The sequence below is a fragment of the Monodon monoceros genome, unplaced genomic scaffold, assembly GCF_005190385.1.
Source record: "Monodon monoceros isolate NGI ecotype Baffin Bay Population unplaced genomic scaffold, NGI_Narwhal_1 Super_Scaffold_21, whole genome shotgun sequence".
In the NCBI taxonomy this organism is placed as follows: Eukaryota; Metazoa; Chordata; class Mammalia; order Artiodactyla; family Monodontidae; genus Monodon; species Monodon monoceros.
Window position 1 is genome coordinate 98,485,984 of NW_021703778.1, and position 15,802 is coordinate 98,501,785.

Sequence of the window (15,802 nt, forward strand, 5' to 3'; positions counted from 1 at the left end):
CAGTGCTAATGAGCCTTGCAATGGTGAACAAAAAGCATCTCTGTGACTCCTCTAAAATTAAATTAAAATATTCAAATTATACTATATCAAAACAATATACTGCCAAAAAGTTTTTATAGAGCTTTTGGAATATAGATCTCAATTATTTTATTAATTCTACTTAATTTTGGCAGATTGAGCAGAACTGTCACCATCCCATTGTTTAAACACTTTAATAACCAGAAGTATCTATAGACTTAGCAGTTTAAATTGTATCAAACTGAATGACTGTGTCTCCCCAAAATTCCTCTGTTGAAATCCTAACCCCCAGAGTGATGGTATTAGGAAGTAAGGCTTTCAGGAGGTGATAAGGTCATAAAAGTAAAACCCCATGAATAAGATTAGTGTCCTTATAACAGAGAGCCCAGCGAATTCTCTCTCTCCCCTTCTATCATGTGAGGAAGTAGAGAAAAGCTATCTATGAACCAGGAAGTGGGCCCTCACTGGATACCAACTCTGCTAGGGCCTTGATCTTGGACTTCTCAGCCTCCAAAACTGTGAGAAATAAATTTCTGTTGTTTATGAGCCACACAGTCTATGGTATTCTGTTTGTGTAGCAGCCCAAACAGACTGAGATACTGTCTTACCCATTCCTAGAAACCATGGACTTACTTACCTCCTTCATGTTCTTATTAGTGAAATTAGAGACCCTTTTTCTAGGAACATCAATGAAATGATCTTCAATATTATTACAAAAGTTGCGTTTTTTAACATTGTGGGTTTCAGATGCCATAATCTCTTAAATACCTAGACAAAAAATAAAAATAATAAATGGAAAATACAAAAAGCAAACGAGCCTGATCCTTTCCTTAACACACATAAAAATACAACAGCCCTACGCTACATAAAAGAGGCTTACAAGTAAAGCAAAGGACATGTGGGCATACCTCATTTTATTGCACTTCACAGATATTGTGTTTTTTTGGTTTTTTTTTAACAAATTCAAAGTGTGTGGCAACTCTGCATCAAGTAAGTCTATTGGCACCATTTTTCCAACAGCATCTGTTCACTTCATGTCTGTGTCACATTTTGGTAATTCTCACAATATTTCAAACTTCTCCATTATTATATTTGTTATAACAATTTGTGATCAGGGATCTTTGATGTTACTACTGTAGTTGTTTTTGAGCACCATGAACCTTGTCCACATAAGATGGTGAACTTAACTGATAAATGTGTGTGTTCTGACTGCTCCACTGACTGGCTAGTCCCCGCTCTCTCCCTCTCCTCGGATCTCCCTATTCCCTAAGACACAACAATATTGAAATTAGGTCAATGAATAACCCTACCATGGCCTCTAAGTGTTCAAGTGAAAGTAACAGTGGCAAGTCTCTCCTTTTAAGTCAAAAGCTAGAAATGATTAAGCGTAGTGAGGAAGGCATGTCAAAAGAGAGAAGGCTGAAAGCTAGGCCTCTTGCACCAGTTAGGCAAGTTGTGAACGCAAAGGAAAAGTTCTTGAAGGAAATTAAAAGTGCCATTCCAGTGAACACATGAATGGTAAGGGGAAAAAGCCTCATTGCCAACATCGTGAAAGTTTTAGTGATCTGGATAGAAGATCAAACTAGCCACAACATTCCCTTAAGCCAAAACCTATTCCAGAGCAAGGCCCTAACTCTCTTTAATGAAGGTTGAGAGAGGTAAGGAAGCTGCAGAAGAAAAGTTTGAAGCTAAGAGGTTAACTCATGAGGTTTAAGGAAAGAAGCCATTTCTATAACATAAAAGTACAAAGTGAAGCAGCATGTGCTGATGTAGAAGTTGTAGCAAGTTATCCAGAAGATCTAGCTAAGATAATGAATGAAGGTGGCTACACTGAACAACAGATTTTCAATGGAGATGAAACGGCCTTCTGTTGGAAGAAGATGCCATCTGGGACTTTCATAGCTAAGAGAGAAGTCAAAGCTTGGCTTCAAAGCTTCAAAGGACAGTCTGACTCTCTTCTTAGGGGCTAATGTGGCTGATGACTTTAAGTTGAAGCCAGTGATCACTTACCATTCCCCAAACCCTTAAGAACTATGCTAAATCAACTCTACTTGAACTCTATAAATGAAACAACAAAGCCTGGATGAAAGCATATGTGTTTACAATATGGTTTACTGAAGATTTTAAGCCCACTGTTGAGACCTACTGCTCAGAAAAAAAGATTCCTTGCAAAATATTACTGCTCATTCACAATGCACCTGGTCACCCAAGAGCTCCGATGAAGATGTACAATGAGATTCATGTTGTTTTTATGCCTGCTAACAGAGCATCCATTCTTCAGCCCATGGATCAAGGAGTAATTTTGACTTTCAAGTCTTATTATTTACAAAATATATTTTGTAAGGCTATAGCAGAGTAAATTGAAAAACTTCTGGAACAGATTCAACATTCTAGATGTCATTATAAACATTTGTGACTCATGGGAAAAGGTCAAAATATCAACATTAACAGGATTTTGGAAGAGTTGATTCCAACCCTAATGGATGACTTTGAGGGGTTCAAGACTTCAGTGGAGGAAGTAACTACAGATGTGGTAGAAATAGCAAGAGGACTGGAATTAGAAGTGGAGCTGGAAGATGTAACTGAATTGCTGCAGTTTCATGATAAAACTTTAACAGATGAGGAGCTGCCTTTTCTGGATGAGCAAAGAAGATGGATTCTTGAGATGGAATCCACTCCTGGTGAAGGTGCTGTGAAAACTGTTGAAATGACGGGAAAGAATTTATATAGAATATTGCCAAACTCAGTTGATAAAGCAGCGGCAGGGTTTGAGAGGACTGACTACAATTTTGAAAGAAGTTCTGCAGTGGGTAAAGTGCTATCAAACAGCACTGCATGCTACAGAGAAATCATTTGTGAAAGGAAGAGTCAATTGACGCAGCAAACTTCACTGCTGTCTTATTTTAAGAAACTGCCATAGCCACCCCAACTTCAGCAACCACCACCCTGATCAGTCGGCAGCCATCGACACTGAGGCAAGACCTTTCACCAGCAAAAAGATTACGACTTGTTGAAGGCTCAGATGATGGCTAGCAATTTTTAGCAATAAAGTATTTTTAAATTAAGGTATGTACATTTTTTTAAACATAATGCTACTGCACACCTAATAAACTACATATAGTATAGTGTAAACATAACTTTTATATGCAATGGGAAACCAAAAAATTTGTGTGACTTGCTTTATTACGGTGGTCTGAAACCAAACCTGCAATATCTCTGAGGTATGAATGTAGTTCTAAGTTATACATTTTTTAAAAGCCTTAAACATAGAGGAAGCACAAGGCAGGGGATTCCAGTAAAGTTCTTTCTGTTCTCATTCTTAAGTTGCAACCAGTTACAATAATATGGCATGTACTTTTTGCCAACACAACATGTCAATTTCCCCATTTTCCATATCACTAGCCATATATTATTAAAGTTTATGAAATCAGGTCTAATAGTAGTGGTATCTTGAAATTCGAATGCACGGAAGCCTAAATTTTTGGAAGCAAATCACTGGGTCGTATACAACCATAAGCAGCCAGGGGAACCAAAATCAGACTATATATATCTGACTTGTTTTATGCCCAACCTTTAAATTTTTCTTTCATTCGTGCAGCTAGCTTTCTTCCATCTTTGAAAAATATAACCCACATTCTTTTGCTCCTCCAATTATATCCAAAGGGCAGAAAACAGATGCTGTGACTTCATTTATGTAACAGAGGATGTTAGTGACTTTCCCACCTGCACTCAGGTTTCACATAGCAAATTTACTTCAGGTCATGCCCTGAAAACCAAGTTTCTCCCTCATTCTTGTTTTAAACATTTATTGAGCATTCATTATATGCCAGGCCCTGGAGTTAATGTAGATGACGGGCAGAGATCCAGTTCTAAAGAATCATTTAGGAAGCTTTCTGAAAATACATCTCTCTGGGCCCTAATTTCAGACTATAACTCAGCAGTTATCAGGAAAAAAGCCCAAAGCAATTATATTTTTAAAAAGCCCCACAGGTATTTTTATCATTTAAAAAATTTTTTTATTGAAGTACAGTTGATTTACCATGTGGTGGCAACCTCTGCTGTGCAGCAAACTGACTCAGTTATACACATAGAGACATTCTTTTTTAATATTCTTTTCCATTATGGTTTATCACAGGATATTGAGTATAGTTCCCTGTGCTACACGTTAGGACCTTGTGGTATATCCATTCTAAATGTAATAGTTTGTATCTACCAACACCAAACTCCCAGTCCATCCCTCTCCCTCCCCGCCCCTCCCCACAGGTTTTTCTGATACACATTCTTAGTAAAAAAAAAAAAAATCTGTCTTAGAGAATTTTCCAAAAATATACACGAACACAGGAAATTCTGCAATCAATTTCAGGGTATTTTACGATTTCTTGCGGCTAATTCAGGGACAGCCCATCCACTTGTGCCCCCAGGTTACTAAACCTCTAGGATGAGACTTTTAAAAAAGTAAATAAATAATTGCAGTAATACAATAAGCACTCTGACAGAGGGGCACCCATGCAAGTCAGCAAATCTCCACTGAGGAAAAGTCTTCTAGGGCAAATAGCATATTGAGAAAATAGCATGTGTAGAACTGAAAGGCATGAAGCAACATGATTTGTTTGGCAATGTGTTAAGTAGATGCATGTGACTAGAGCTTAGGCTGGGGGTGTGCTGCAGCAGAGTGAGAAATGAGGCTGGAGAGATAGGCAGAAGCTAGATCATAAGGGGTTCTGTGCACAAGGTAAGCTTTTTTGTTTGTTTTGTCTTTGAAAGAAAGGGGGACTTTTAGTTAAAGATAATGGACTAAACACGTGCAATTACTTTTACCTTTCCCTGAAACCCTATTACAATGACAGTAAAGAAGATTTTAAAGGCATAAACCCCATAAGGGCAAAGAATAGAAGATGAGGCAATGGCAACAACATTTTGGAAACTGCAAAGCATAAGTGGTAAATGACTTAGCAGATCTGAGAAAGCAAAATCCTAAAGCATCAGTGAGGAAAGGTGAAAAGCAGAATCCCCCAAAGGTTCAGAACTGGCAATACTGAGGACCTCAAAAAGTGGGATAAAGGTGGGCTTAAGAACAAGTACAATGAATGAATATCCATTTAAGACACAGTTAAGAGTCCTAGATCCCCTTCCCCATTTCAGTAAAAATCTGGAGTTTTATTGTATGGAAAATCTAAAACAGAGTCCTTGGGATGGGAAACACCAGGCACAAATGTGGGTGAGAGGAACATATTCTAAACAGGGCGATCAAGTGAAAGTTTACGTACTAAATGTTAAGACCTCTAACCTTCTTTCTACCACATGCCTCACAGAGGCTTGCAGCCAGGCTTAAATACTCCAGGGAAAGAGTACAGAAGATGCTTCTTTGGGAACTCTGATCAGTCCCAGAGGAAAACACACACACACACACACACACACACACACACACTCCTAAAAATACTGACATCAGTGATGGTCAAAGTCCCCAAAGAACTTTTTATATCTTGATTATGGTAGTAGTTACCTGTCACAACTCTAACAGCATGAATTTTTTTTTTTTTTGCATGTAAACATCTCAATAAACCCAACTTTCAAAAAATCCTCTAGAGATAAGAACAAATTGCATCCACAAAACACAAATGCGAAAAAACAAGCTGACAAAGACTCTTGGAAATTAAAAATAGGATGTAATAAGATAGCAGAAAAACTCAACAGAAGTTGGAAAAGAAAGTTGAGAGTATCTCCTAGAATGTAGGGTAAAAAGATTTTTTAAAAGAACCTGGATTGGTTTATAGAGACCAACATTCAAATAAACAGAATTTCAGAAAGAGTACAGAAAAAAACAAAGAAGAAAGCAAAGAATTAAAAACTGTTCATGGTTGAAGGACATGAATTCCCAAACTGAAAGGGCACATTGAGGGTCAGCATTGCAGATGAAAATAGACCTACAAGGCACATCGTCACATTTCAGAGCACCAGAGAAGCCAGAGAAGGGGAAAACATACAATAAACAAATAAACAAAACCCCCCTGAAATCCAAACTAAGTCACATACAAATGATAAAGGCATAGAACAATGCCTTCAAAATTCTTAGGAAACTTGAAATTTTATATCCAGACTAGTCACCACCTGAGTGCAAGTGTAGGAAAAAAAATCTTCAGAAATTCAAAGTTCCAAAAAAAATTCTTCCTGCAGCAATCTGAGAAATAATAAAAATGAGAAATACAAGAAATGGAGAGCCAACAAGAGAAATGAGAAGGGAATTCTCATGATGGTTATGAACCAGGATGATGGCTGTGCACCAGGAGTACATGACAACAATTGGAGCGGGTTAAGAGACTGAAGGGAGAAGTCATCACATAAATGAAATTGATTTATAATACCTGGGGCTCATTAGAGAGGAGATGGAGAGAACTGAGGGAGAGTCACAAGGCAGTGGGGCACATGTTTCAAGTGACAAAAGAAAAGAACTGTCAGCCCAGAATCTCCTATGTGGAGGAAATATCCTTCAGGAATGAAGGAGAAACCAAGACATTCTCAAATAAAAGGAAATTAAAGAAGGAATATTAGAACATCAAGGAGACAAAAAGAAAACTATAAGGTAAATTATGTTTGATGTTTGAAGCAAAAATTATAACACTATCTGATGTGGTTCAAAATATATGTAGAAGAATGTTTAAGACAACTATGTTGTAAGTGGGGAAGGGCAAAGGGATATAAAGGGAGGTAAAGTTTCCACACTACTCAAACTTGTAAAATGATGCCATGAGTAGACTGTGATAAATTATAGATGTGTAACATAATACCTAGAACCATTGCTAGAAGCTATTGCTACTGTTTTATTAAGAAACATAGTAAAAACTACTATAGATAAATTGAGATGTAATGTTTAAAATGTGTACAAATAACTCATAGGAAGGCAAGAAAAAAGAAACAAAAAAATGGAGAGAACAGAAACAAAAAATAAAATGGCAGAAACATATCAATAATTACATTATATATGAATGCTCTAAACATATCAGTTAAAAACCAGAGATTGGCAGAGTACATTAAGAAATATGACCTAACAATATTCTGTCTATAAGAAATTCATTTCAAATATAATGATAAAGGAAAGTAGAACATAGAAGAAAGACCCTAATAGATCTTTAAAAGTTCTCATCACAGGAGAAAAAAGAAAGTAGTAAAAGGAAGAAAAAGATGTATCATGCAAATATTAATTTAAAAGAGCCAGGACTTCCCTGGTGGCACAGTGGTTAAGAATCCACCTGCCAATGCAGGGGACACGGGTTTGAGCCCCGGTCTGCGAAGATCCCACATGCCGCGGAGCAACTAAGCCCCTGCGCCACAACTACTAAGCCTGCACTCTAGAGCCCACGAGCCACAACTACTGAGCCCTTGTGCCACAACTACTGAAGCCTGCACACGTAGAGCCCGTGCTCCACAACAAGAGAAGCTATGGCAATGATAAGCCCGCGTGCCGCAACAAAGAGTAGCCCCCGCTCACCACAACTAGAGAAAGCCCATGTGCAGTGACGAAGACCCAATGCAGCCAAAAATAAATAAATAAAATTTATAAAAAAATAAAAATAAAAGGGCCAAACCATCAAGAAAACATAGCAATCTTAAATATGTACACACCAAACAACACAGGTGAAAAATACATGAAGCAAAAACTGACAAGGCTGGAAGTTATAATTTGAAATTGGCAAGAAACAGCAAAATTCCTCTGTTAAAATGCACTATGCTTGCAAGTTTATAAGTCTGAAAAATAAAGAAAAAAGAAGAAAAGTAAATGAAAACACCAAGAATAATTAATTTTATGATTTCATATCAAAAGGCACATAGTTGTAATTTGTTATTAAATTAGCATAACTAATTTTTTTATTGTCACTTTGTTTTGCTACTATGTAAGTTAATCAGCTTACATAATCATAGAATCAGAGATATTTGAAATGGAAAACGTAATTAGTAAAATAATTCATTAGTACCTTACATTCCAAGATCTCAAAACTGTTTACCAGTCCTCCTTAACCAGTATAGAATATTCTGGTCATCAACACAGGGGCTCCTAAAATTAGGCAAATCTGTCTTCCTTTTGGACTCTGAAATAAGTTTATTTCGGCTAAATTACAGGTAAAAACATGGAGCCAGAGGATGGGATCAGCTTTAAAGTCAGTCTAGAAACAGAAGTGATAAGCTGGAGCAGCAGTTCTCAAACTTTAGCATCGGAATCATTTGTGGACCTTCCTATGATACAGATTGTTGGGCCCCATCCCCTGAAAGACTGAAGTGGGGCCTGAGACTCTGCATTTCTAACAGGCACTTGGGTGATGCTCATGCTGCTGGTCTGAAGACCTCACCTGGGAACTACTGAATTAGAGTTCTCTCTGAAAGTTTCTCATTAAATACTGTAGTGCTCATTGTTTTAAAGTTGTCCAGATTTCCATCCATTATAGCCAGTTCCATCCACCATAGCCAGTTCCATCCACCGTATTCTCTTGTTTATTTTATAGACATAATGTACTTACAAAGAAAGGATAGGATCTCACCTACAGTCAATTCTCAACTGTATGTAGTTGATCAATCTTACAGATCTTCTGGGGTAAAAATTTCATTGAGATCTAATTTTATTTCTCCCTCACCTTTCTCCTAGCCTTATTCCTAGACTAGAATGTAAATTAATTTTATTTCAGGATAAAATCAACAATGTAGGTCAGATAATCTGTTTGAAGGAATACATATGAATGAAATACTGTTTTGGTTCATCTGTGATGTTGCTGCTTTCCCTTGGTGATCCAGTGGGTAATGTTCTTAATCAGTTCTGTCTTTGGGTCCGCTATTACTTCTCTAGAGTGGCACCCTCTTTAAATTCCCCTTTTGAAAATAAAGACATTTGGTACCTGGAACTAAAGTCTATACATATGGCTAAAGAGTATTCTAAATCCAAATTCATACAATTTCATCATAACTTCTAAAATAAGGGGGTAAAAATTATTGTAATGTAGCACTATGGTAGTAACTTAGAGTGGTTCCAAAGATAAGAAAAGCTTCCAAATTCTTTTAAGAAGCCAGTATACCAGTGTTATTAAAATATAATAAAGATTGCACAATAAAACCATGGACCAATTTTACTGATGAATATCAATGCAAAAGCCCAGATAACATCATACTGTTGGTGAGAATGTAAAAGGATCCAGTCACCTTGGAGAACAGTTTGGCAGCTCCTCAAAAGTTTAAAAATAGAGTTACCATATGACCATATACATCCAAAAGAAATAAAACTTGTCACAAAAACTTGTACACAAATGTTCATAGCAGCAGCATTATTCATAAGAGCTAAAAATTGGAAACTATCCAAACATCCATCAACTGATGAATGGATAAAATGTGGTACATAAATAAAATCCGTACAATGGAATATCATCCAGCCATAAAAATGAATTTTTGTCCTGATATATGGTCAATCATAGATGAACCTCAAAACACTATGTTAAGTGAAAGAAAAGAAGCCAGAAATGAAAGATCACATACTGTATGATTCTATTTATATGAAATGTTCAGAATAAGCATATCTTTAGAGACAGAAAGTCAATTAGTGGTTGTCCAGCACTGCTATAATGGGTATGGGGTTTCTTTTGGGAGGTGATGAAAATGCTCTAAAATTGATTATGATGGCTGCAGAACTCTGTGAATATACTAAAGGTCATTGAATTATATACTTTAAGTGGGTGAATTGTATGGTATGTGAATTAGAGCTCAATAAAGTTTAATTATTAAAAAAAACCTGACATGGCTGAAAGGAGAAATAGACAAATCCACAATAATCTTGGAGACTTCAATATCCCCTCTCAACAACTGATAGGACAAATAGACAGAAATTCAGCAAAGTTATAACATCATCAACCAATAGGATCAAATCAATATTTATAGAACACTCCACCAACAACAGCAGAATAATTATTTTCAAATGCCACAGAACATATACCAAGATAGGCTATATCTTAGGCTATAAAACAAACCACAACAATTTGAAATAATTGAAATGATGCTCAGTATTGGTAATTATTAGAGAAATGCAAATCAAAAACTACAATGAGGTATCACCTCACACCAGTCAGAATGGCCATCATCAAAAATAATGCTGGATAATAATAAATGCTGGAGAGGGTGTGGAGATAAATAATAAATGCTGGAGAGGGTGTGGAGAAAAGGGAACCCTCTGATACTGTTGGTGGGAATGTAAATTGGTGCAGACACGATCTAGAACAGTATGGAGGTTCCCTAAAACACTAAAAATAGAGTTATCATATGATCCTGCAATCCCACTCCTGGGCATGTATCTAGAGAAAACTACAATTTGAAAAGGTACATGCATCCCAATGTTCATTGCAGCACTATTCACAATAGCCAAGACATGGAAGCAACCTAAATGTTCATCGACAGAGGAACGGATAAAGAAGATGTGGGATATTTATTCAATGGAATATTACTCAGCCGTAAAAAAGAATGAAACAATGCCATTTGCAGCAACATGGATGGACCTAGAAATTATCATACTAAGTGAAGTAAGTCAGACAAAGACAAATATCACATGATATCACTTATATGTGGAATCTAAAAAAAAAAAAGATACAAATGAACTTGTATACAAAACAGAAATAGACCTATAGACATAAAAGACTTACGGTTACCAAAGGGGGAAGTGGGGGGAGGGATAAATTAGGAATTTGAGACTAATATATACATATTACTATATATAAAATGGATAACCAACAAGGACCTACTGTATAGCACAGGGAACTATACTCAGTATTTTGTAATAACCTGTAAGGGAAAACAATCTGAAAAAAAACTGATATATATGTATATGTATAATGGAAACACTTTGCTGTACACCTGAAACTAACACAATATTGTAAATCAACTATACTTCAATAAAAATATATAAACACATCAAACTCCAAGATGCCAAAAAAAATAAAATAAAATAAAACAAAAAATAGGGCTTCCCTGGTGGCACAGTGGTTAAGAATCTGCCTGTCAATGCAGGGGACACGGGTTCGAGCCCTGGTCTGGGAAGATCCCACATGCCGCGAAGCAACTGGGCCCGTGAGCCACAACTACTGAGCCTGCGCGTCTGGAGCCTGTGCTCCGCAACAAGAGAGGCCGCGATAGTGAGAGGCCCACGCACCACGATGAAGAGGGGCCCCTGCTTGCCACAACTAGAGAAAGCCCTCGCACAGAAACGAAGACCCAACACAGCCATAAATAAATAAATAAATAAATTTAAATCATATGGGCCTCTAAGAAGACCTCTGCTTAAAAAAATTTAAAAAAATAAAATAAGCGAAATCATATAGAGCATGTTCTCCAACTACAATGAAATCAAACTAAAAATCAATAAAAGAAAAATAACAGGAAAATCTCCAAACGCCTAGTAACCAAACAGTGCGCTTCTAAAAAGTTCATGAGTTAAAGAGGAAGTCTCAAGGGAAATCAATAAAATACACTGTGCAAAATGAAAATGGAAATTTAACATATTAAAATTTGTGGGACACAGCTAAAACAGTGCTCAGGGAAATTTTTAGCACTAAAATGCATAAAAAGGAAAAGTCTCAAATCAATAACCTAAGCTTCCACATCAAGAACCTAGAAAAAGAAGAGCAAAATAAACCCAAAGCAAGCAGAGGAAGGAAATAATAAATAACAGAAATCAATAAAACCGAAAACAGAAAGACAACAGAAAAAATTAACAAGACAAAGAACTAGTTCATTGAAAGGTCAAAAAAGTTTTCAAACCTCCAGGGAAACTGACAAAGGAAAAAAAACAAATTACCAATACCAGGAATGAAAAGGAGATATCACTATAGATGCTACAGACATTGAAATGATAAGAAAATACCACAACCAACTCTACAAACATAAACTTGACAAGTTAAAAGAAGTGGGCCAATTCCTCAAGAAACACCACAACTCACTCAATATGAAATAAGCAACTTGAATAGCCCTGTAATTATTAAGGAAACAATTCATAATTTTAAAACTCCCCAACTAGAAATCTCCAAGCCTGGATGATTTTAATGGAAAATTCAACCAAATGTTTAAGACTGAACACCAATTCTACACAACCTTTTCAAGAAAACAGAAGAGCAAGGAAGACTTCCCGATTCAATTTATGAAGCTAATATGTATTATCCTGATGCAAAAATATGACAAGAAAGCACAAAAAAGGGAAAACTACAAACCAATATCTCTCAAGGCTATAAATAAAAACTCTTAACAAAATATCAGCTAATGGAATTCACAATACAAAAAAGAATTATACACCACAATCAAGTGGCATTTGTCCCAGGGACACGCTTGTTCAATATTTGAAAGTCAATCCACGTAACCCATGATATTAACAAGCTAAAGAAGAAAAGTCATATGATCATATCAACTGATGCCATAAAAGTATTTGACAAAACTCAACACCCATTCATGATAAATACTCTCATTAAAATAATAATAGAGGAGGGCTTCCCTGGTGGTGCAGTGGTTGAGAGTCCGCCTGCCCATGCAGGGGACACGGGTTCGTGCCCCGGTTTGGGAAGATCCCACATGCCGCGGAGCGGCTGGGCCCGTGAGCCATGGCCGCTGAGCCTGCGCGTCCGGAGCCTGTGCTCCGCAACGGGAGAGGCCACAGCACTGAGAGGCCCGCGTACCGGGGGAAAAATAATAATAATAATAATAATAGAGGGAAACTTCCTCAACTTGATAAAGAGCACCTACAAAAAACCTACAGCTAACATCACTCTTAATGGTGAGAAACTCAAAGCTTTCCTGCTAAGATTAGGCACAAGGCAAGTGTGTCCCCTCTCATCACGGCTTTTCAGTATCATATTGGAAGTTCTAGCTAATGCAATAAGAAAAGGAAAGAAAAGATATATAGATTGGAAAGGGGGAAAAAAACTTTGTTCACAGATGCTATGATCATCTATGTAGAAACTCTGAAAGAACAGACCAAAACAAACAAAAAAACCCCCAAACCTTTTGGAACTAGTAAGTGATCACACCAAGGATGCAGAATACAAGGTTAAAATACAAGTCAATCACATTCCTATATATCATCGATGAGCAAGTGCAATTTGAAATTAAAAATACATTACCATTTACTTTAGCACTCCCTCCCCCACCAAAAAAAGTTCTGAATTCAAACTAGGTATCTAGGGAAATTGCAATGGTAGTCAAAACTTTTCCCTCTCAACAGAGTAAAACTGAGCAAGATACACAGTCAAAAAGATGAAGATAAATGTCGAACTGCTTTAAGTCTCTATGAAACTGGAAAGACTAGAAGAAAATACATGAGAGGAACTAGCTAATTCATTTTCTCTATTCTAAGAGATACGAATTAGGCATACATTTAAAAAAATACAGTATGCAAAGAACTGAGCACTGCTTTGAAGAGATTTCTAAAACCCACTTACTAAAAAAGAATTAATTTGTAATCTGATACAAATATATTAAGAAAGGTGTCTGGATCTATGGGAAAATAAAGTTCTGCTTACAAGTTTTGAACAGTCAATATAGTATTTAAAACAAATAATTCAGTCAATGAAGCAAAATGATGAAAGGAAAACAAAGATGATGTTCTTGCCCTTAAGAAACTTACTCTATTAGAGACACATGACATAATCAAATGATAGTTATCTAATTCTACCAGGCTGTATACCTCACATAATATACAGACTAAACTTATAGAAAATTAAGTTCTGTATGAGTTCAAAGAGGGATAGAGTGTATTTCTGAAAACCACCATGATTAGGAAAGGCTTGGGAAGAAGCAAGGCTTAAACTGGACTTTTGATAACAGATTGGATTCAGGTAGGAGGAACTGAGAGCTTAAGGAAAAATACCAAATATATCAATACTGTACAAGGTGGGAATAACTTGGTTATTTACCAGTATAGGTATCCAAAGAATAAATTTAAATCCACTATATACAACAGGCATTTACTACAAGGTGCCTCCCTCCATCTTTTTCTTATAGGAAGATGCTAAATTAAAGAAAGTATTTTTAGCATCCTGAGTTGGATTCAAGTTACATTTTCCCATAGAAATCCTATTAATAGTACTACTGGATCAGCTCTAAACAGACTATTAAGGCCTAAGCTTGGAAACTAATCACCTATTAGAGTAGGCCTTTGTTTCTGTCAAAGATGTAATCTGATTACTAAACAACCAATAAAAAGTCAACTTTTTGGAATCCAACTCATCAATAAACCTGGAGCTGTCTCTATCACAAACAAACCTTAAGAAATTAAAGTAATTGGAAGAGAGAGTTCTCAATGTCATTCATATTTTTAAAATAAATAAATATAGTAGAATGATAATTGAAAGCATAATAGTTGTAAGCTGGGAGGAATAGTCCTGTTTCATTAAGACTATGACATTTCTAAGACAGTAGTATCTGGTTTAAGATCCTAAAAATTTTTAAACAAAAAAATTTACTACAGAATAGTAGTTGGAAAACTAATTTTGAAAGCTTAAAATGGGTAGTGCGACAATAACAACAATTTCCAAGAAAATAACAGTTACTATCATTATATCATAGAACTGTGGCTGCTTTATATTGAGTTACCTCATTTAATCATCAGCACAATCTCTGATGCAGAAATTACAATCCTCATTTTTTTTTTTAAAATAAAGTTTTGGGAAGGTAAGTAACTTGGTCTAATGTACCAAAGCTGTTTTATGTCTACTGAGGCCTAAATTTGCCTGATCAGCGGATGATGGATTACAAAATTTCTCATCTCAAGGAAGGCTCTGTGTGTTTGCTACTCTGTATCTGAGGAATGCTTTCCCCTCATATATTCTTATGGCTTTCTTCCTTACAACATTTTTAGGTTCTTGCTCCAATATGCCCTCCTCAGAGTGCTTTCTCTGACCTCTCCTCTCAAATAGACCTACTTTCACTTCTATCTTCTCACCCTACCCTATTTTTCTTCATAACATTTACACTACTAGACATATATTATTTGTCTGTTTATCATACGTCTTCTCCACTAAAATGTAAGCTCCATGAGGAGTGGGATCTTGCCTGCTGGTTCACTGCTATATTCCCTGGGCCTAAAACACTGCCTGACACATAGAAAGTGCTCTATGTGTATATATTGAATGAATTAGTAAAATTTCCATTCTATACTATGTAAAAATGATAATTAATTGAAACAACTTTCACCTTTAGTCTTTATCCTAACTTTTTCATAGCAGACTACCAGAATCCTTTATCCACAGATTTAACCCTGTTTATTACACACAAACGTGTGTATGTATATATGTATTAAGTCTGTAGATTTGAATATTTTTTCCTCTAGAAGATAGCATTTATTTATTGATAGGCTGTCCCCCTTTCATATGGGAAAAACATTCATCTATTCATAGGCTAAAAGTTTTTTTTTTTTTTTGGTTGTGCTGCACAGCTTGTGGGATCTCACTTTCCCCAACCAGGGGATGAACCTGGACCATGGCAGTGAAAGCCTAGAATCCTAATCACTAGACCACCAGGGAACTCCCTAAAATAGTTTATTAAAGAACAAGGTTGCATTTTTTTAAGAGCGAAGGATTTAACATCATTAGAAAGATGCAAGTCAAAATGACAATGAGATATTACTTCACAACCACCAGTATGGCTAGAACAAAAATGACAGACAGTGACAAGTGTGGAGAACGATGTGGAGAAACTGGCACTCCCACACGTTACCATGGGAATGTAAAACGGTACAGCTGGGCAGTTTCTTAAAATGTTAAATATAGACTTACCA

General features: G+C 36.3%; 1 protein-coding gene across 3 annotated transcripts in view; it reads right to left on the minus strand.

The window, feature by feature from the left end:
* The window catches only part of KATNBL1 (katanin regulatory subunit B1 like 1), a 62,882-nt gene that overhangs the window by 11,113 nt on the left and 35,967 nt on the right, over positions 1-15,802 (minus strand). For 2 of the 3 annotated variants that reach the window (XM_029238982.1, XM_029238980.1), the window contains exon 2: positions 656-786. In XM_029238982.1, coding sequence (XP_029094815.1) covers positions 656-772 — 117 coding nt within the window. In that variant the 5' untranslated portion in view covers positions 773-786. Of the gene's footprint in view, positions 1-655; positions 1,067-15,802 lie in introns of those variants that run through there. The other variant, XM_029238981.1, reaches the window with a different exon arrangement.